The sequence below is a fragment of the Dromaius novaehollandiae genome, chromosome 2 (assembly GCF_036370855.1).
Source record: "Dromaius novaehollandiae isolate bDroNov1 chromosome 2, bDroNov1.hap1, whole genome shotgun sequence".
NCBI classification, from domain to species: Eukaryota; Metazoa; Chordata; class Aves; order Casuariiformes; family Dromaiidae; genus Dromaius; species Dromaius novaehollandiae.
Window position 1 is genome coordinate 151,017,975 of NC_088099.1, and position 22,945 is coordinate 151,040,919.

At 38.9% G+C, this 22,945-nt stretch overlaps 1 protein-coding gene across 4 annotated transcripts; it reads left to right on the forward strand.

Annotated features, from left to right (window-relative positions):
* The first annotated feature begins 631 nt into the window (after positions 1–631).
* Positions 632–21,349, forward strand: EBAG9 (estrogen receptor binding site associated antigen 9). 4 transcript variants are annotated; one of them, XM_064507810.1, is made up of 9 exons: positions 632–839; positions 1,760–1,861; positions 6,292–6,467; positions 7,388–7,485; positions 11,919–11,997; positions 12,123–12,281; positions 14,251–14,358; positions 15,246–15,337; positions 20,801–21,349. In XM_064507810.1, the coding sequence occupies exons 4-9, from the start codon at positions 7,403–7,405 to the stop codon at positions 20,919–20,921; spliced, it is 642 nt and encodes a 213-aa protein (XP_064363880.1). In that variant the 5' UTR covers positions 632–839; positions 1,760–1,861; positions 6,292–6,467; positions 7,388–7,402; the 3' UTR covers positions 20,922–21,349. The 4 variants fall into 4 exon arrangements, with proteins under 4 accessions (XP_064363880.1, XP_064363882.1, XP_064363881.1 ...); XM_064507812.1 differs by lacking the exon at positions 6,292–6,467; XM_064507811.1 differs by lacking the exon at positions 1,760–1,861.
* The last annotated feature ends 1,596 nt before the right edge of the window (positions 21,350–22,945 follow it).

Genomic DNA, 22,945 nt, shown 5'->3' on the forward strand with positions numbered 1-22,945 from the left:
AGCAGCTTTTGAAGAATCTACTTGGGCAAACTGAGACACTAGCACGATCTGATACCAGCTGAGGCAACATCCTGTCAAAAACTACTTAAGCAATTTTATTTTAGTAACTTCCAAATTTATAGCACAGATGCCAGCCAACAGCATAGGAGCATGTTCACAACCGCAAGTGCAGCATACGAATAACATTACATGAAGGCCTATACTTATTTGCCCCAGCTCCCTGAAGTAATGACCCGGCTTAAATTCCTCTGGGGAGTGGCCGGGTCGCCTTACTGTGTTGAACACAGCGTGTAAATGCTAGAGCGGACTTCGCTTCAGGAGCGCCAAGGGCCTTGTGCTGCCGCCTCCCGCCCCGGGACGGAGGGCTCAGGCCTGGCAGCGCGAGCGCTCGCAGCAAGAGACGGCCGGGCCGCTGCCGCGTCTGCCCTGCTCTTCCCGCGGCTCAGCAAGCCGGGGGCGAGGCCGGAGGCGGGACAGAGCCGACGGGCAGAGCCGAGGCAGCCGGGAAGCACGCGCGGGGCGGCAGCGGCAGGCCGCGAAGCACCGGCGCGTGCCCGAGCGCCGCCGCCCCTCCCCCGCAGCCGTTAGCCCCAACGGCCGGCGGGCACGCCCCGTTGGCGGCGCCCGTTGGCGGCGCGAGGGGAAGGGGCGTGGCCGGAAGGGGCGGCCCCGTCTCCCAGGTGACAGGAGCCGAGATGGCGGCGCGGGAGGCTATGGCGGCGGCGCGGCGGCGCGCGCCGAGCTTTGAATGAGGTGCACCCGGCGAGGGCGGCGGCTGCGGGAGCGGCCGGCTCGGGCCCTGGCGCCGCGGCCCCGGAGGGGCCTCCCCCGCGCGGCAGGTGAGCGGAGGGGGACGCCGCCCCTGGCGCCGCGCCGGCTTCCGCCTCGGCGGGCGGGGCGGGCGCCCGGGCTCGGTGCCTGCGGCCGACCTGCCCGCCGGCGCTACCCCCGCGGCTCCCTCCCAGCGCCCCCCTCCCAGCGCCCCACCCGGCCGGGGCCGTGCTGGCCGGCGCCCGGGCCCGAGGGAGAGCGAGGCCCGCGCGGGCTGGCGTCCCTGGCGGCGGCTGGCCCCGGGGCCCTGCTGGGCAGGAGGGGGAGCGGGGGAGACTCCGAGCTGGGCGGCGCGAGAGGCGGCCGGCGAGTCGGTAGGCAGCGCTGGGAGGTTTGGCGCCCTGCTGGGGCCGCGGCGGGGAGGGCGCCTTTGGAGCTGAGGGGGTTTGGGGGGGTTCGTGCTGCTTTCCCTGGGTTGAGGGCTCGGTGGGACCGCGCGCTGTGCGGCTGCCTGGCCTGAAAACTTTCTGTGCTCATGCTTGTTCAGGAACTGCATAAAAACTCACGTGAAACTTGTTTAGGAAACATTTGCAGACTTAAGAATCTCTAACAGGTCATGCAAAACTTGAGTGCTACGGTCTGGTTTCTGTTCTGTGTCCCCAGTGACACTTGGGTTTGTGCTTGTCGTGTAGAATGATAAAGCAGTACTACATGGCCATGAACTCAAGATGCCAGTGCCTCAGTTACACAGCTCATGAAAAATAATATAGCATGCTGCTGTATTCTGCTGTCATTCTGAATATTTTAAAAATACTAGTGTGCCCTGTAGAGATTTCTTTAAGCCACCCTGCACAGCATGTCTTGCAGTGTATCTTGACTGTAAGCACTGAATAGTTGGTGCTTGTAAAGACAACAGATGTTGTAGGATGATTTTTATGGTAGTAACAATGAAAGTGTGTTAATTTATTGTCTTTGACTTTCCATGTAGATACAGATAACTTAAGTCCAGGATGACTATTAAAGGCTGGAACAGAGCTGGGGTCTCTTGAACTCAAGTTCTGTGGTCTGAGAACTTCTCCAGTATTGCGAAGTGAGTTACATGAATTAGTGCATTATGTTAAAGACTTCATGCAAGTGTGAACTAAGCTATAGTGTAGTATCATGGAACTGTATGACTTCAGGTATTATATTCTGTATGATGACTTTTTCAGAAGGCAGTGGCGTATATAGACAATAGATTATCAAGGAAGAATTACTGTGCCTAGGCGGTCGACATAAATATTCTGGTTTAACTAATGGTGCTGTGAAAAGCAGAACTTATTCTAATTCAGAGCAGAAAGCTTCAGGAGTTCATGTCATCAAGACTGGAAATATTTAGTTTATTGGGGAGGAAGAGGTGAAATGAGGTGGCATTACCATAGTGGTTTTATGGCTCCAGGAGTAGAGGTTTTTTTAAGTTTAAACTCCGTATATAGTAAACTGAGTGTTGGGTATCTAGGGATAATTTAGGAATGGAGAGACAAATCCCTTCCTCCATCAATTTTGCTGTCTTCTGCAGCTCCTAGTAACCTTGAAATTATTCCTGGATTCAAGCGCTCTGGGTGACTTAACTCACTTCCATAGAACATACTAACAGTTGTGTCTCCCAGCTACCACATCGCTTCCTGGTTAGGATGCTTACACTGAAAGTGGGAGTGTTAGTGTTGAAACTGTGGTTCCTTTTACTAACATCATCCTAACCACCTACCTATGGTTAGGTAAAGGAGATACCTCCTGTTCTTTTGTTTGTATTCTGCTCTTCACTGTAACCCGATAGTGCCATGGCTTCAAGATGGCCATGCTGCTGTTAAAGCTATCCATTTATCAAACTCAATGGTAAAGACATTGACCTGGTAGTTTTTTCCTCTTCTGTGTTGCCAATATTATGTTTTTATAGCAAGTGATTTTTTAAAAATAATAATTAAAAGAAATAAATTAACCCAAAAGAGGGGAAAAGAATATCCTCATTAGGATACAGAATCATGGTTACTTTTTCTGACGTGCAGGAGATGCTGATTGTGTCTTTCAGTACCTGACTGAATGCTGCTCTTGAATCATTATGCTCTCCCCCCTTTTTTAATACAAAATGTCTTTGTACATCTTGTAATATACATGATTTGGAGGAGTGTTTGTGTACCTGAAAGTAAATAGTTTTTCAGCTCTATCTACTGATCTTCATAAGATTGTATCTCACTGTAAACCTACTTTGGTCATCTTCAGGCTGATTAACAATTTTAGTACCACAAAGTAACTTTATTTTAGAATTTTATTGTTTTTTGAAATATTATTTAAATAGTATTTATTATGTGCAATTCGATAAAAAAGAGGAAGTTCTCTGAGCAACATCTACTCATTGTACAGTAACGAGCAGTGAGAATCTTGCTTGTGGCACCTTCTTTCACTCACTTAGCTGGACCATGTGCACCACAACTGACTTGCTAGCTAGAGTGGATAAAGTCCGAGTTACCAGGAGTTCCAAAGCTGCTCATGCTGCAAGCTGAAAGCAATGTCAAAATGTTTCAGTTCAATAAAATTCAGAATTCTCTCTCCCTTTACTATATTTCCTCTGTTGAGCTGTAAAATATTGTCAGGGCTAAGTTGCCTTTTTCTTCTGACTTATTTATACTGTGTTTAACATCTTGCTGCTATTGTGCTTTAATCCTTCCTGTGCTCATCTTCCATGTGAACAAGTGCTGTGACTTTCTACTAGTTGAAGGCAGTATGAACCACATCTTCCTGACTAAGTTGAAGTCCTGTTAAATTTGGGTATCTGTTACAAAAGTGTTGCACTGGCTGCCAATATTAAATTAATTAGGATTCATGTCCTGGTTTAAAATAAAATCTGTTTTAATGAAGCTTCAAAATTCCAGTTGGTAGTAGGCTTGATAAAATGTTATACGTTAGAAGAATTACATCAATCCAAATAATGAGAGATGCAAAGCTCTATCCAACTTTACAAATAGGAAACTGAGGCACCGAATATGATATGCATAAGGATGTATCAGGCTGACAGTTGACAACTGGATTGGATTTTCTTAATTCTAATCCAATGTTTTACCTTTCACTGCATCTCTTAAGAAATATTCTAGGTTTCTTCCTGGAGCACTGCTACTCTGTATTCTGTCTCAGTGTAGCCCTGTATCATATAGGCTGCCGATGCAGTTTTAGCTCCTTTTGAGATGGATCATCAGGGAAAGACTTATGGGAAGAAAAGGGGGAAAGAACCTTGTGGCCCTTCCATTTAGTATTACCCTGTTCAATTTTTGTTCCTGTTCATGAGACAAGCTACATGGCTGTGCATCCTTCCTTTCTAGCTGCTGGAGAAAGATTGACAGCTTGAGAGGAATGAACACTGTTTCACCTAGCAAGTTCAGTGTAATGGTATCAGGTGAATTAAGTTTGCACTAAGCTCAGAAAATATTAAGTTCCTTGAACATTTGCACCCATGCAACTGTTTCAGAAGATAAAATTATTACCCATTGAGAAAATTCATTAGTAAAAAGGTTATTACTTTTTTAAGTTATCTTTCTTATTCGGGAGCACTGTCCTTAGAACAGTAATGCCAGCATTTGATGCACCCTTTTAGATGCTGGCGGGAATGCTTCACTTGTCCTAATCTCAATCCAAGGAGTTGCTTCAAGATTCTTGTTACATAGTTTCTAGCATATTGCTAAGATTAGTGCATATTTACTGCTTCATATCTTAATTAGCAGTATAAAAGCTAGATATGCTGCTGCAAGCACTTTTTAAAGTGGAATGATTGCTGATGTTACTATGGCTAGCTGATAGCTTATTGTTTCCAAAACTCTGATTGTGTATCCTACAATTTCTGGTGTACAAGGCTTAATGTAACAGGGAAGACTACAATCACAGTTTAGAGAAGAGGAAGGCAAAACAGTCTTTGCTATCTTGAAGGGTTTGGCTTCGCCATACTTAAAGTACAAATATGGTAAGGGATTGTGTCTTTCTCAGCATAACTCTGAAATATCCATATCAGACATGGGAAGCGAAGGTGGGGAGGAGTCCTGAGTGTTGCAGGGAAGGGAATGAAGACAGTTATTGAACCTTGACAAAGAGGTGTATGTTGAAGGTGTACTCATTCAATGACCCAGGAAAAAAACATGAATTTTAACTTCTGGTGGCTAACTCTTGTCAGCAGTGAACTTCAAGGCAGGCCAGACTTTCCGTATGGATTCTGTGTGTTTTGTTTTTTTTTTTTTTTGTGGAATGTGTTTTTTTTTCTTTTTGTTTAACTTTATATTGAGAAGTCAATGCAGTATGCAACTCAACATCAAGAAAAAATTATAGAAGCTGGAGATGAATTGAAAAAATGTCTTATGTATAAATGACACACTTTGCTGTTGTTTAGTTTTAGTTCTGCACTTGGCTAATAAGCTTCCCAGTCCTGCAGGTTCCATGTTGTTTGTACATAGTATTGAAGAAATTTTTTAGTAACAGTTGCTTCCTAAAACAATCTTTTCAATCAATATTTCTGTTTTTAGTATAGCGTCTGCCTGGACTATCTAGTTTGGCCGCTCACTAGGCTAAACTGGGAAAATTGCTTCACTCTTTCTGGTGTTGAATATGTTTCTCTCCTGGCTCCCAGCAACAGAAGAGTAAATTCTGATTTAAAAAAGGGTGGGATGAGCCTCTAAACAACTTTTCTTTCAGAAAAGATATACCCTTATTCAGATTTCCACAGGTCACCTGTTCTTCATACCTGAAATCCTAGCTAGATGGCTTCTAGGTGTGTCTTTTTAAAGTAATAATTTCTTTGCCACTTCAGTGTTACTTTGTAATAATCCCTAGCTTTAGAATAGGGAACTGTCCATCTAATTGCTCTTCACTGTTTTCCTCACCAATTTCCATGTGTCTGAATCCTTCAGATTCTTGACCGATATATTCTTCTGTTACCTACATCACGTCAAAATTGCATATTCCAGAAGATAAGGAAATGTGTGAGCACAATACAAAATGATAGTCCTTTCTTTAAAACTAACAGCTAAATGTATTGGATGATGTCTGCTGTTCATACTTATTTTGGGGAAATTTGTCTGCTTCTTGTTTTGCTCTGGATGCAAAACAAATGCCCACTCCTGTATAAAATTCTCTGTTTTTTAGTCTCTTGAGAAATGAGATTAAGGCAAAACTAGTATTTGAAGTTGAGGTAAAATGTGTCCTATGAGGCCTTTCTCCTGAGCTACAGCTTAGTAGTATTGTCTATATCCTTGTGGTTACTTACTGACTTATGCCTTCTATTTTGCAGTAGAAGGATCTGTTTGCTTAATGGCCTTCCCATTTAATTTTCCATGGCAGAAGTTTCTTGTCTGGGCTGTATATGAAGTAATACTTACAGTGCCATATTACTACAGTGTTTAATACTAGTTATATTATCTGGCAAATGCCCACCAATTAATAAAAATAATCTAAGCTCCATGAAGCTCACAAATCCCATTGTGTACCTTTTAATAAAATCCTCAGGGCAGTATTGCAGCAGCCTACCTATTGATCTACCTTCCTGACTCTTCCTAACCTAAAGCCTGGAGTATAAAAAGTGGCTTAAATACCACAGCATATTTGAAATCAAGCTGTCCATCCATGGAGCACTCATGGCCTGAGGAAAATGCCACAGGGCTGTCGTCTCTTCTCACCAGGAGGTATGTTAAACTTGCAACGGAAAATGTTGTTACAAGTCTAGCTGTATATAAAAGCTACTTGTGTAGCCTAACTTCTTCTTCTTCTCTCTGAAATACTCACCTGTAGGAGAGGTGAAAGGATCCTAGAATTACAGCAGCTTATTCTGACTTAGTGTCAGACTTAGTGTATACCTATTTGGGGGGATCTGTTGAAATAAATGTGGCATGCTGAACATAAATTCTCTAGATGATCAAATTGACCCTGAAAAATAGCAGCCAGCATAAGTGGCATCAGCCGGAGATCAAGTTTTGCTTGGTTTGGTTTGCTGCCTTGATCCAGTCTGGCACAGAAATATTGACATAGCTAGGGGATTAACTTGTGCTGTAGTGCACAGAGGATGAATAGAATCTTTCTTTTCTGATGATTTTTCAGCAATACTGATCTCTAAAATAAGCAATGTTTGTTCTCATCACTTATTTCCTATTAAGGTCACTGGAAACTTTAAACAGCCAATTTTGGGTTTCGACTTCATGGTGGTTTCATAAAAATGTATAACTGGTATATGCAGGACTTGCAAGTGTGAGCTTCTTACTGGTCATAAGTCTATTCTCCTTGCAGTTGTTGCAGTGCTGTTGTTTGTGTGTAAAATAGATCAGCTGTACAGAGTCACTGCAGCTGATTGCCAGCAGTTCCCATTTAAAAGTGTCTTTAACTGTGACTTTATCTATGATTTTGTTCTGTTTCTTTAAAATACATTAGGTGTTTTTATTATTTACATCAGTGAAATGTCCTGATAAATAGACAGGGTGACTCTCCCTTCCAGGTACCTCTGCTGTTTCCTTGCATGAAATGCTGCTTGCTCATGAGCAAGTAAGGAAATTGGCTTTGACAACTATGTAAAGATGTGGTATGCTCAACATGTAACTTTTTTCTTTTGCAGGAAGGGGTTCTCACCATGGCCATAACACAGTTTCGTCTCTTTAAAATCTGTACTTGCCTGGCAGCAGTGTTTTCTTTCATTAAAAAGCTAATATGCAGGTAAACATGTTTTATGTAATTAGGTTACCTTTTTTAACTACAAATTACTTTTCTTTCCTTCTCACTACATGTGCCCACCTCTCTTCATAGTTCTGATTTTACTGCTAATTACCAAGCAATCAAGACAGATAAAACTAAATCAAATTCATTCTTGAATCTGCATATTCCCTTGGAGTTCAAAAGTCTGTATACTGCTGTTGTAAGTATCAGTGTATTTTGTGGCATACCAGCTTTCATAAGGAATGTTTTATAAACAGCTATGACAGGGATTAAATTTGTCTTTTAAAACTGTCCTGTGACAAACCTGAAGAAAAATTGTTCTCCAATTTTTTAAAAAGTATTTGCCAAGTGATGTTTTGTGTTTTTAAAAGGTTCAGTTAATGGCAGCATCTGCTCTGTCATCAGTCACTAACTCTTAACTATAAATATAACTGATTCTCATCATGCTTTATCAAAAAACAGTTGCCTGGAACTTAGGTTCTTCTGTCTATTAATGATTTTTTTTCCCAAAAGTTTGGAGGACAGTGATTAGAGGCTAAGAGAACTGCCTTCCTTTTACTTTATTTTTTAGATGAAGGTATCTTATGACTTACAAGAATATGTAACAATACTTTTATCTTTCTGAGTTGTGAACTCATGAACGTGGCAATGTAGTTTGTAATAGTTTTCAAAAAAAGCCCCCAAGAATTATGCCTACGTAGTAGTAGTGTTCAGCAATACCTGAGCTAGATGTTCTCAGTACTGTGCTATCATCTGGACTACTGTTTACTTCTTGTCAACGATACGAAATGTTGTTTTATGCAAACAACAGTCTGGAGAAATGCATTCTGCTTTTATATATGAAGACTACTACTTTCCCACTGAGCTTAAGGGATGTCCAAAACATGACACAAAATAGCATCTGAACTGTTTCTCTTCCCTTCACCTTTACTTGTTCCAAGAATAAGAGGAAGCTTTCAGCTGACTGATAAATTCAGTGTGGAACTACTTAACTTTTAAAAGGTTACATTTTAATGCTGCATACAGCTATATAGTTGTAAGCCTTAGTTTTGTGACTCAAATTCCAAATTAAATTAAGAATACTTGCTGCGTAAGTTCTAAAAGAAGTTGGAACACTGAGTTGATTACAACTTCCAAAACACGTGGTCCCTTAATCTCTCAAAGTATTAAGATAGCTTTTGTAAGCAGACAATTGTTTAGTAGATGTAGTGACAGTATTTTCCTTCCTTATTAAACTTTTGAAAGAACTGAATCATTGAAATAGTTGAGGGACTGATTGGGAGTAAAAAAGTAGGAGAGCTGTTCTTTGAATAATGATTAGTTAAAGGATGAAAATTTAAAATCTCTCACGTAAGCAAAGTGGATCAGGCTGGCTCAGTCCATTAATCATGGATATTTCTCCTGTTTAATATCAGCTGCAAAACAGTTTGATAAATTTTGATTTCTTGTAATGCATCACTGCATCTGAGTATGTCTGATAACCAGCAAATGTGGTTAGTATTCAATGGAAATGAGCTAGTACTTATTCAGATTACGTTGTTTAAATTAAAAATTAATTTAAACTAGTATCTGTAAAGACTGTGCTACTAATTAGTAAGGATAAAGAAAACCAAGTGGTCTTGAGAAATTTGGCCTTCTAAGCAAGAATCAATATCTGTCTAATGATAGTTGAGGTACAACTGTTCCTATGAGCCTGTTTATCTCTCTGTAGAAAAGAGATGTAGCCTTCCTCAGTGCCCTGTTCGGTGACAGAAGCTGTTTCCTTCCTCCCTCACACTTGTCACTGTTTTGGCTAGATCCACATTTGTTATATACCACTGATTGGGATCATTTTTGTGTCTTCTAGATCAGGTCTCAGGCGTAGCTGTAGAAGAGCAGTGCCACCTCTCCTTTATGAGGGTCTGGGCAAAGGTTGAGACAACTTGATTTCTTTAGTTACTAGGCCTTTGAGAACTTTGTGTATCAGAATTTCCCAAATGGTCAAGAACACTGCATGGTTTCATCCGGGCTCCAGAAAGCTGATCAGAAGCAGAGTCAGGCAAAGAAGTCAAGACTCAAAGTTTTAAATACACTGTGCCTTTTTCTGTGGCATGTGCTGTGCATTAACAGTGCTAGAGATGCTGTAAAGATCTTTGACAGGATTGAAGTTCTGGGCTTGCAGAACTTCCAGTGAGGCTTATTTTTCTTACCAGCGAACAAAGATTTCATTTGGAAAAGTCTTGTTGTAAATATCAATTCACAGAAGCTACTTAGCCTGTATGTAGACCAATTTTTTCCTCAAGATTAGAAAGCCAATGTAAACTGTTCATATATATACGAAAGTATATATAACTGCTGAAGTGGTGGCTTAAAGCAGTATTAGAGAGAAGTATATATATTGTGCAAGTTTAAAGGATGATGTTTCTAAGCTTGGATTTCTTTTAGAGATATCGGCTAAAATCTAGTCAGCGTAAGAACCAGAAGTCTCTAATCTGTTCATTCTTTTTTTTGTCTGTTAGAGAATCTAACATCAAATATATGTAATTATCTTTCGTGCAAAGGGAAGAGTAAAACAGATCTTACCTGACTGCATGTGTAAAGGCAAACAGTCCTGGTGGAAAATGTAATTGTTCACCCTTCAATAGTAGATTGCGTTTGCTGTAATGACCCCCCCCCCCCCCAAGTATTTGTGATGCTTAAATTTGGTTCTGTGTAATCTTTTTGTGTAGGCATTTGCTCAAAGATTAAACTTATGCAAATGCCATGTAGGATAGAGTTTAGAATTATAAACACACCAAGATAGTTGGCATAATTGCGCATAACTGTTTCTGAGCTACCTTCATTTTGACTACCTAACACTGTAGAGTTCAGGGGCTTTTTTGTTTTGTTTTTGTTTTGTTTTTTTATTAAAGCTGCCTCAAGACTGTTAGACATTTGTAAGTTAGTCTTAAACCTGAAGCATGTAAGGCTCTCCTCTTGGAATTCTTTTTTCGCAAATAAAATGTAACTTCTTTTTGCTTTCAAGGCAGAAGTATTTCTGTGTGACTTATTGTCTTTCCTCATCTCTACCTTTTCAATATTTCCTGTTTGGAAAAGGTAAAAATAAATTTGAGCAGTACTAAGGTACTTCCTTATTTTTAAATTAAGATATTATAAGGAAAAATCAGTTACATAGTTATGTTTAAGGCTGGAAATTTTCAGCGGATGGTCGGTCTATATTGGCACCCTTTCCCATTAGATCCATATTACTATAAAGATTTTCAGAAATCAATTTATAAAATTATGTTAAAGGTTTTCACCTTTCTTTATCCCTAAACTGAGTTTTTCAGTTGAAAGGAATAATTTCTCAATTGACTGGAGTTAATTACATAAAACTTGAAAAATTTGACATAAACACCTGATCTCCCATAAGGCAGACATCTGTTGGACTTCAAGTAGGAAAAATGATATCTGATTACTCATCAGTGTGCAGCAGAGGTTGCATTACACATGACTGAATTGTTCTGAGCTGACGGTAGAATGTTATGTAATAGTAAAAATAATGAATACACACTCCAAACTGTACTTTCCTTGACGCATTCTCCTCAGTAGTAATAAATAAATCTTACTTTTCCAAGTCGAATAAGGCCAGTTATCTGCCTGTCTTGCTATAGGACACTATGCTTCTTGCGGAAAACATGGGAGTGTCAGTATGAATTTCTTTCCCTTGTTTCATAGGTATTTAAAATACAGCAAATGTCAACTAAATATATTTTAATTATTATTGTAATCTTTCAACACTGTCATTAAGTAAATATCAAAGTGTCTTATATATAAGGTACAAGTGTTTGTCTTCAGTTAAAATTATTTGATACAATTGCTGAAACACCTTCATTGAAACAGTATTCTTTAAGTAAGTAGAAGCATTTATTGAACAGAAGCTGTGGACTTTTATAGTTTTGTGCTACCTCTCTTTAGACTTATAAGGAGAAAATGCTTTAGAGGAACTTTCAAATCAAGAAGCTCAGAACATGACTTGTAAAACACAGCTTAACATCTAAGACTAATAGAAACATTTCCCAGAGAGCTTCCAGTGGAAATGGTTATCTTTGAACAAATTTAGATCTGTAGTGTTTGCTTCTTAAGCACTGACAGTCTAAAAATTGAACCTGACTATAAATAAATGACTGAATTAACTAACTTGTCTCTGTTCAAACTGTCATGCAAATCACGGCTCTGTAAGAAATATGAAAAGTAAATCATACTTTGAAATTCTTATGAACATTCCTTTAAACTCTTACCGCTGATGAAATTCCTTTGTTTAGCAAGACTGTTATTGGCAGTAGCTAATACTGAGGTAGTTTAAGCACTTAATGTATGACTACTTTCAGTAATTCTCTTCTCAGCATTCCTTTCTTTTTTAACTTAGTGCTCATGTTTTCAGAGCTTGGAGGAATCCTACATTTTTCTTTCAGGTCTGGAAGAGGGCGAAAGTTAAGTGGAGACCAAATAACTTTGCCAACCACAGTGGATTATTCATCTGTTCCCAAACAGGTAATTGCTAAAGTTGTAGGTGACTTAGTAGAGTGATTATACCAATTCTATTGTCTCAGTAGTATATAATAAGACAAGGTTTTATTTGCAAATAATATTAACTTGTATTGTTCACTTCTGTTTAGCCAGAAGTAGAAGACTGGTCTTCATGGGATGAAGATGCGCCTACCAGTGTGAAGATTGAAGGTGGGAATGGTAATGTGGCTGCTCAGCAAAATGCTTTGGAACAAGTGGAACCTGATTATTTCAAAGACATGACACCAACTATAAGAAAAACTCAAAAAGTAGGTATTGAGCTTTCAACCATACTTAGTGTTTTCTTTGCTTTAAAATAGGCTGTAAGTAAATCATAAAAAAGGTGTTTTGGGCAAAATTAAACTGTCCTCCTGAAATGAGATTAGATGTTGATGTCTAGCTTAACAGTCCAATTACAAATCCTGACTCTTGGAGGTCTTTCAATATGTGATGCTAGTTCACGTTTACGTCTTTGGTCTCAGTGTTCCTGGAAACTTCTAAGGCGCTTTATAGTCTGAATGTTCGGGAAATATAGGGGAGAACTTTGAGAACTCTCATGTCAACTTCATTTTTGAAAATAGTACCACTGAAAGATGGCACTTGTGCACATGCCTTTCCATTGTTTGAAGAGACCCATTCCAGGTCCTGGTCTTACAGAAGTTTGAGGTAGCTGTACTGCTGTTCAAGAAAACAGTTTTGCTTTTTTCACCAAGCTATATTGGGAGGGTGGTGGTAGGGAGCTGATGTTTCAAAATAGCTTGCTTTTCAAAGATCTGATTTTCTTTTCAAGAAGAGGCACAAGTACATCTCCAAAATAGTGTTATTACTATAAACAAATATTAATTAAACATATGTTAGTTACAAGTTTAGTTTTTGTGTAGCTTTGAATCATCTGGAAAACCTTTTTCACCATGAAGGCAGTCAAGCATCAGAACAGGTTGCCCAGAGAGGTCATGCAGTCTCCGTCTTTGGAAGTTTTCAAGACCGAACTGGATAAAGCCTGGAGTAACCTGGTCTAACCTCAAAGCTGACCCCACTTTGAGCGGGTGCTTGGACTAGAGATCCTGTGATCCTATGAACCGGAGATGATGTTGGAGTCAGTTTTCAGTAGATTCAGGATCTGCAGGATTCTGTGGATTGAATTCCTTTTAGGATATTGATCTTGCAAAATCTGTGGGGGAGGGGGGTGGAGAAGGAGTGGGGAGGAGATAGACTTCTCCTTTCTATCTTATGGCATTTTTCACCAAACAGATTGAGCCTCAGATACAGAACCAAAACTCAAGAAGGGTCCATGCTCCTTGAATCCTATATATTTGGTTTAGTTTAAACACATCTCTAGGATTGACTGCAGACACATTAAAGATCATACCTTCCAACTCTGCCCTGTTACCACCTTTAAATTTGAATTTGCAGTTGTAGTTTTGCAGTGGGTGGGGTCAATATGAACTTCAAGGTCTGAGGTGAAATCTCCTTGTGCTATTGCTCATACCTATAATGTCTAGATGTTTGTACAGTCAGTGGAATTGGGGATCTACCTCTTTTGGAAGCAGCACAGACTTAAAGGAGACTAAACAAAGCAAATGAGTAAGCTCATATTTTGAGCTTAAGACAAAAAAGGGATTCATGATCTTAGCAACCATGTTAAACTTACTAATTAGCCTTTCAGCAGAAGCAGTAGTGCATATTTTTCAGTAAACCAGTACAGACCCAGTTGATGCTATAGTGAGTTATTTTCTGTCTACTGAAACTCAGATTGTCTGCACAGCAACACTGTTGTGTACCTGAGATAGCTCATGTTCCGAAGTGGTATAGCTGTTTGGACAATGCTATTTAAGGGTAAGATATTGTTCTTGAGGATATCCTGGAGACCAGATTTCTCCAGGGGAATATGTCATTGGTAAATCATACCAATACTGAGAGATGTGGCTATTGGATCTTTAATTCTTTCTGCCCTTTCTCTGTCTTGATGCAGTCATAGGTCTCCATGTCACTTGAAATAAAGCTGGCTTGGGGGGTTAGGAGGATGAAGACAAAGGGTGGTCTTAGGTCCCTTTCGCATTTGGCTTCTTCTGCGAATGAGTTGATTTAGCTGTATAGCTTCTGGGACCTGAGCAGATTTGAGACACAGTACAGGGTTGTGTAGCTGTACCTTCCTAGGTGCAGAGTATCTGATCACCAAGGAATCTGTGCAGTGCTCTAACTCAGTTCTTTTCAATCCTTTTTTTTGAATGATTTCAGATAGTTATTAAAAAACGAGAGCCGTTAAATTTTGGGATCCCAGAGGGAAACACAGGATTCTCTAGCAGATTAGCAGCTACACAAGATATTCCTTTTATTCATCAGTCTGTAAGTATGATCTAAATACTGATCTTTCATTTGACAAGTGAATTACCATTCGTTAGGAGAAGAAGGTCTGGTGTATGGGGAATGGGAGAATATCTGTGGGATATTGTAAATGCTTTTAAAATTGAACATTTGGTTCAAAGCAAAGTACCTAATCCTAACTAATTTATTCTACTGAGAAGTTTATCAGATTAGGGGATAAAAAGGTAGGAAGCCTCCTAAACACCTGCGTATTTGTAAATCTCCTAAAACAGTGGACTTTTGTGGTTTTGGATAGTAAGTTCTCAACATGAGTAAAGGTTTTTTCTTGTAATAAGGCCTTCGGCTTATCTTTTCATCTTCATTGTATGTTCTTTCCTTAAAAATATGCCCAAGACTTTAAACTTTTTGCCTCTAAACAAGGTGCCACAAAACATTTTTTAACTTTGCACCACATTAACATCATGCACATAAGGGTCTAGGCATGAAGCAGAGCAGAATAGTCATAACAGCCTTAGAATAAGAATTAGAATTATTTTTATAATGAAAATAATTTAGAAGAGGACTTGCAAGTAACGACAGCGCTTGGCAAACCAGTGGATGTACATGTTGGTTTGTCCATGGAACTTCCAGAAGTCTCTTAAATTATTTGCTCAACTTATCTTCCGCTTCCTAAAAATGCATTTCAGTACTTCCATCCATCCTTCCCCAGCTGTGAAGAATCCAAAAAGCTATACCAACAATAAGCTGAAAAAAGTCATTACTGGAACATGGTAAAACACATGGATGCTCAGAAGCACTGTCATGTGTCAAAGGTTTCTGGAGATCTTAAGCCTCAAGGTTAAAAACAAAAGTGTTTTTATCTGAGATTTCCTGCATGTGCTTGTAGAACCTTTTTTGTCTTGTTTCAGCCTGAATTGGGAGACCTGGATACCTGGCAAGAAAATACTAATGCTTGGGAAGAAGAGGAAGATGCTGCCTGGCAGGCAGAAGAAGTTCTTAGGTAAATGAAAATAGGGTAACACAGTATAATTTTTTTCTCCAGTGTTAAGATATAATAATCTTAACTTTACTATGTGTTAGACTTTTATGTTTCCACGTAAACTTTTACATGCAGGAGAGTAGGATCTGTTTTTTGTTTGTAGTAGGGTGTGGGGTTTTGGGTTTTTTTTTTTTTTTTTTTAGTGCTAAGAAAGGCTAAACAATTCTTTGGATAAACAGTTTTTATGAATCTTGTCTCAGTGTAACTGCTGCTTTGCAGAATGCATTTTATATCTAATCCAGTTAATTTAGTATCTCAACTAGTGGAGAAAATCTGAGAATCACCAAAACTGCGAATGATAAATTTAAGAAACTCACTATATAGAAGTAGCATGTTTCAACTTGATTAAGTAAAATACTTACCGCTGGATGCCCTTAAAGATTGTAACCATGTGCTGTCAACTGAAAAACAGTTGAGGCTAGAAGAAGTGATAAGTAAATGTATTCTTGGAATCCCCACAGGTGCCATTTTCTAGCCTTTTCTAGCTAACTTAGCTCACCTCTAATGCTTGTATGTAAAACCAATCATTTGTATAAAGTAAGTGTGAATACCTCATCTGTTCTTGTATTCTGTTCTTGTCACTTGGCAGTTAAGTTTCACTTCAAGGTTTCATCAAATTTTACTTGCTTGCTACATGATCAGATAACCTACATCAAATGGCTCCAACATCCTTAACTGCTTTCACTTTACCCCTAAAATCATAAATCTGTGGCCTTAGTGTGACAACTGTGAAATAAGGACATGATATATTAAAGTCACTATAGAACTGTGAATTTTTAAGAAAAAGTATTTTGCAGAAAGAGGATTCTGAGCTATTTATTGTAATATTATATGAAAAATTTACTTTTTTCATCAAGTAGAGTTAGAGGAAAGGGAAGTCACTAGCAAGCTTCTGATGAGTTAATGATCATAAACTGAACTAATTCTGATGCTTTCAAACTTGCTTGGCAGCAACTTGTGAAAATGGGGCTGTAGTGCAAGTAGTTTTTCGAACTTAATCAGATACTTTCAGGTGCATGTTCTAGTCATATATATATATATATTTTTTTCCCCTCCCTCCCACTGCTGAAACTGTTTCAGGTTCTGTCTTGCACTAATGTATCATAAAAGTGCAAACCATGTGATATGTCTGAGTGACATGCCTTTGGGGTGATTTTGTTCCAAGGACAGTATTTTTTTCCTGTGAGGAATATGAACACACTCAGTAAGATCTTTAAAGTACAATACACTGAGCCTAGAATATGCCTTTCATTTTAGTTTGTCTGGTGCATCAATAATCCCCCCCCTTTTTTTTTTTGGATTGAAAAATGAAACTGCAACTACTTTTTGCTAGCTATGGATTCCGCACTATTTTACTGAAACTGTACTACATTATATTAAAAGTGCTTAATTGTTTTAAGACTGTAAAAACAAGTACTCAAGCTTGCCCAGGCATGGACTTGTCATATAAAAATTAGCTACTAAAAGCTGGTATGCGCATGTGCCAATTTATCCATGTTGTGGACTCTTATGGGGTGGTGAAAGGCACATTGTTTCCCAAGTGTTAGGCTCATGCTCTAGTACACTGAGAGATACTCAGATTTAGAGTTCTGGAGATCTCTTATGGAGGAATAGCAGTGAGGTTTCATCCAGACTTTGTTTTTGGAAATGTCAGTTTATTTGGTTGAAGCTCTTCTTAATATTTCAGTCTAGCATATTTTTACTATTAAAAGTCTTCAGCTCAAGTGGTTAACTTTCAGTTATTCAGGGAGGGCAATTTTCTACTTGTTTTAGTAGGGATGTGTGAATATATATACACACATGGGTATGTGTTTGTGTATGCATGTGCAGATATTTCAAGTAAACAGAGCAAGAGCATGATCAGAACTGTAGCTATCTCTATGACATACCTCTTGGCCAGCTATGAATGGCTGTCTCAGTACAACTGATCACTGTGAGTTGTATCCCAGCTGTGAAGTAAAAGCTTTGTTTAATTCATGACACATTACTCAGATTACTGCATTTTTGTGTAACTGAGGAAAATGCAGGCAGATTTTTAGCAAGAGCAATAGGAAATATCTTCTGGGTTTAGGATCTCTCTTAGAGTAGAGACCTGTGGTGTATTTGACTTCTGATGCTTAACATGCAAGAGTTCATGTTACTTGACAGGCCTGACTCCATCTTCAACAGACTGCATTCAGTAGGAGATCTCAAGTCTGTTCTTAATGCTGAAAGACAAGTGTCTTGGCCTGTGAAATGCTCTGATGCTCTTAGACTGATGGTTGTTCAAAGTCTGCCTAACCCTCCAGCAAATGCTAATACTAAGTTACTCCAGCAGTGCTCGTCAAGAATGGGTGTGTTTTTTAAATAAAAAGTAAGGATCTCCATTAGCTAGGTATATCTAGGTACCTATTGGTGCTTGGTTAATATTCAAAAGTGTCAGATTGGAATAATTCTTTGTGTAGTAATGGAGTGGTGATTAATCATACTAAAATGGACTGTGACTTCTTAAAAGGCAGGAAGGCTATATCCTAAGGCCTTCTCTCTGGAGATTTAATATATATATGGTAGCTGAAAAAAAGCCTGTATAGCAGGCCAAATGCTTCCTGGAAATCAAAGCATGCAGGTAAATACTAGGAAAGACAAGACTTAGGAGTAGGCTGCTATTGCCTGAGAAGTTTGTGTAGTCTGCTTTTCTTCAGAGCAGGGTCTGGGCTGGATGCACTGAAATTTTTTCTAGTCAATGGGTGAATCAGTGTGGTAGACAATAACCTGGCTTTTCATTTTCTTTAGAATTAATTGAAGTTAGTTTTTCTTTAAAAAAAAAAAAACAAAAAACCCAAAAAAACCCCCTACTATTTGTAGAACCTATTCTTTGTCTGTGCCCTTAGATTCTCTAATACCATTGAAGGTTTTTTCCAGCAGGAACAACAGCTGAGCTAATCGCTCCTTGGCTTAATAAGCAGCTATGTGTAAAATAAGACATGTGTGAAAATGTTTTTTTTGCTTTTTTTTTCCTGTTGAAGTGAAAGAGTAAGTTATAGGAAATCATTCATCTCAGTTATTCAGAATTATACAGTAATTCAAAACACATGGGGACAAGAGCATCTTTCCACTAACTGTGTTCTGATTATAAAACACAAAATGTATAAAATTATAATTAGTGTTCTACCTCCGCTAACCAATGAGAGATTTAGTTTTTTGGGTATAACTCATATTATGAATGCAAAGCAAGATTAACATCAGTGGTGAATACTTTTCCTGCGTTAAGCAACTTACATCATTCCATCTTAACTGTGCTGAGCTCCTTGCTCTGGAAACCCCCAGAAGTGAGGCAGATATGGGTGTAGTTCATTATAGGTACTTCACTGAGAAATGAAAACTCCCTGAGCCTGAAAGATACTGAGTTTATGTTGAAAACAGTAGGAAGTTGGGAATGGAAATTGGTGTTTTGGATAATGATCAGCTAAGTAAAATGGTAGCAACAAGGTAATTATTTATGGTAAACTGTTTATAAACATTTTTTTCTGTTACTGTACATTACACTAAATGAATAGGGGCTTCAGTTCCTGTATCTGAGGCGTGGTGGAGGTCTCTTCTCATTTGGATGCAACTCATTTGGATCTAAGTCTAGTAATATTATTCAGCCAGCAGAGGGCATAGAAACCACTTTGAGGAATCTCCTCTGTGCAGAGGAATGCCCTGTGGTCTGCAGCTTACAGAAAAAATAATGATCTGCTATGACTTCTCTCACTTTACAAAAACAAATGAAGAGTGGCATTGCTTAATGCTGTGTGTGTGTGTGCACGCGCGTGTGTTTTTGTTTTGTTTTTTAATGAAACTCCACTGTCTCGACATGCCTGATTGCATGTGTTGCCTTTTCACCACTTCTACTGCATCAGTTTGGATGTGGATGGGATATAAGAAAATCTGCTGCTGTGAAGTGGCAAATATGTTATTCTGCGTGCTAAACTGACAGCCTTGTCAACTATCTGCCTTGGAGATGGCTGGCCTTCTGGTGGGATGCAGAATAGCAGGTCATGCTCTCAGAAAATGTTTGGGCTTCTATTGACTTCAGTGGGAATGGGAATTAGGTGCTCACATGCCTGTAGATTTAGATCTTGATACAAATGACCCTCCATAAGAGCAGAGCAACTTAATAGAGTATAGGAAAACTTGTAGTCTTGTAGTTTAGTACTTGTAGTAATGAACTAATGTAAACCACAAAGCTATTTAATAAGTATAATCTCTTCTCCCTCCACTACTTACCTCATATGTAGGCTTTATACCTTAATATTTCTAAGATTCATGGCCCAGTTTGGCCATAGTTGGGAATCTACAAAGAAGGTTGCCTTAGGTGATGATGATTTCTAATTCTGTGTATTACACATTTGAGTGGAAATACACTGATAATTTAAATTAATATGTTAAAAGGTAAGTGCCTTGTCCATTAGATTTTTAATTTTCTTTTAATGACCTATTTTTATTCTTACTGAGTCAGTGTTAAATGTCACCTTTTCAAATTAATCAAGCTTCATTTTTATTTTTAAGCCATCTGGCAAATTTTTCATATCTATTGAACTGAATCCAGAGCAGGATTGACCTTCTTGCACTATTTTATGACTGCTTGTGAAATACAGGAGGGAGCTACAATCCAGTTGCTGCCCCTGTGCCACACAATGATGAGTTCTAGCTGGAGTGGGGGAAATAAAGTGAGCGCAGTCTGGTTCTCTAGTTAGCTGTGTGTTTGTTGCAGTTGAAAGCTATTTCTGTGGACAGATCCTTTGAGCTGGCAGATAGTAATGTCAGCAGTTTGATAGCAGTGACAAGAAATAATGCTTAAAGAATACACAGCTGAAGACTTCTTTCTTCAGCTTTTATTTCCTAAAGGGTATTGTTTATATTTGTCCTGAGCAATAGAGTACATCACAAATCCTGGACAGGGGAAAGGGAATATTAGAAGTTAGCACCTCAGGAAACAGGGAAGTCTTTGTAGCACTTGCATTACAAAGAAGGTAGTTATTTATGCCTTTGCTTGAGACAAAGGGGAGACAAAACTCAATGTTCTAGGCAAGTTGAATTGTGTTGGTCTAAATTTGAGGAGATAAGTGTGATTTTGTGACTCTTGCAGCTAGATGGATTTTTCTAAATAGCTTTAAGCCTTATAACCCTCCTACACTCACACTGGTTCACTTATTTATTCTGAATTTTTGAGAATGGAGTAGCTTTTAGATGATAAAATATTTGAAGAACCATTACTGCCTTAGATTAATCTGAACAAAGGACAGGTACTCTATCACAATAAGAATATTCTAACTGCAGTAGACTTTGAGGCTCTGTTTGTATTAGCTATAATAGTCTGTTTAATGGTAGAAACTTAAGGTATAACTATACTGAAAACTAGACTCCTGTTTTTAGCAATTCATTTTTTTCCTCTAATTGCAGACAGCAGAAGATGGCAGAAAGGGAAAAGAGAGCAGCAGAACAACAACGAAAGAAAATGGAGAAAGAGGCACAAAGGCTAATGAAAAAAGAACAAAACAAAATTGGTGTTAAACTTTCCTAACAGAAACCAGTCATCAGTGGCAGTGCCAGTGAAAAAGAGAATTCCAGCTCTACAACATATGCATTATTGGTATTAATTTAAGTATTTCTAGGACTTCAATGCACTGCTTGGTTTTAATGCATTCTTCAGGTCATCTTGGAAGCCAGAATTCTCCTAAAATACCTTGAACTACTAGTGGACAGATCTTTGATGGGGTGGGGGGGGAAAACCACACACAAAATCATGCCTTGATGGAATGATGTTTCCTGCAATAGCTCTATTTTGGCACCCTTCTCTGCAAGAAAAGTGATTGAACAGGGATGTTGATTGAGAGACACTCTTAATGAACAGCTCAAACTTAGAAAAGGAGTGTAAATATTCAGTGGTGGGGAATCTACTGTATTGTCTGTGCTTACCTGAAATATGTAATTAAACAGTTTTAAAGAAAATTTTGGTTCATGCCTGATATAGGAATGTCTGATTTTGCCTTTCTTATAAAAGTATTTATAAATGCTTCAGTGTTTTCTGTGGGCAGTTGTATTGACCTGTGCAGAAGAAAGTGACTTGTTGTGGATGACCAGATCTGCTGTTGGTAGAGCATACTGTGGTAGAGGACACTAATGGAATTTCTTGTCACTTTGCAACTTGCAACTTCGTATCCTACCATGCTTGTGTACAACACATTGTAATGGCTGCACCTAGTGGCATCACTATACAACAGTGGTGCAGTCTATTTACTTCTTGTGAAGGTTGAAACAATCAGTATAGGGGAGTGATTTAATACTCCAAGTCTTAATCACTGTTTGTATTGGTAAATGTATTTGTATTTCTAGCACAATTTCCTTTACTTGCTAGGGTTAAGAAAATAATAAGCACAAAGCATAGGGATTTTAGGTAGTGTGGTTAGGTAGTGTAACTGAGATCACTCGTGCCCTCCCTGTTGATGAAGCTGGTCTGGAAGTTCTGTTGAATTATCAGCATTCCTCAGATTCCATTTTCCTAGTGGTAGATGTCATTCGCAGACAGGTAAACACTTAAAACATGTATTTGCACAGGAATTCCTCTGGGAAAAGTGTGCAAGGTAAATATGCAGTAGAACACAACAGTCCCATGATCTAGTGAAGGAGGAAAAGTTGATGTTCACCAGGGGAAAAGGTGTGTTGGAGGAGGGGAGCCTGTGTAGCTCTTAATGTTCAGCCCAGAGCTTCAGTGAGCATCTCCTGCATATACTATTGCACAGGTGTGATTTTTTTCTGTCAATTTATGATTCGGTTATACAGGGGGGTTTATTGTGTGAAAGACAGGCAAAGAGAGCAAATTCTCTCTTTGAGATTTGTTTCCTGGACGTACAGTGAACAGTAAAGTTGTAAAAGGGAGGGAGGGACTAAATACACTCCCTTGCAGACTTGCCAGATGCTCTTAGAGCAGCTTGGAGGTTGTCCGACTAGATCATGTGTCCCTAGAAAAACAGAGGTTTTAACCAAGTTGTAAGCGGGTTCTGACACAAGTTTTTTTTAAAAGGTTGAGAAAGCAAGACAGAAAACTTTACCTTTAATGGCCTCGGTGATGGAGAAAAGTTTAAAAAATGTTACGTCTGCTTGTCCTGTTGCGACAGAGCCTAGATGACTGTCTTGTAGCTTCTCAGCTAACTTGATAGCAACTTTCAAGTTTGAATGAAGTCCTTTTGGCCCTGAGGAAAAACTTAGATATCTCACAGCTTTCTTGAGAGTTTTAAAATATGTTTTAGAAAGCAAAAAAGGGAAAATTAACTATAGAAAAATAACTACAATGTGTGTATATTCTGCACAGTTTTTCTGATTGAAATAGGAATGGATGGCTAGCAACTGTGCAGACTTTAAATAGCTATATGGTAAACCTACTCGTAGTAAACACCTCTAAAGTATCTTAATGGTCTAATGAGAGATAAGTAGAAAGTCTGTGAATAAGATTTTTTTAAAAAAAATCTGTGTCTTTTAAAATGCACCGAAGAAGTGAGGAGGTACAAGTTGCAATTGTTTCAATATTGCTTTTACTTGAACAGGGCA

Bases quoted from the DNA above. Each gene is read 5' to 3' on its own strand.
- EBAG9 (XM_064507810.1), top strand. From the start codon at position 7,403: ATGGCCATAACACAGTTTCGTCTCTTTAAAATCTGTACTTGCCTGGCA. The intron at 14,359-15,245 runs GTAAGTATGATC...GTCTTGTTTCAG, and splicing joins TTCCTTTTATTCATCAGTCT to CCTGAATTGGGAGACCTGGA. The intron at 15,338-20,800 runs GTAAATGAAAAT...CTCTAATTGCAG, and splicing joins CAGGCAGAAGAAGTTCTTAG to ACAGCAGAAGATGGCAGAAA.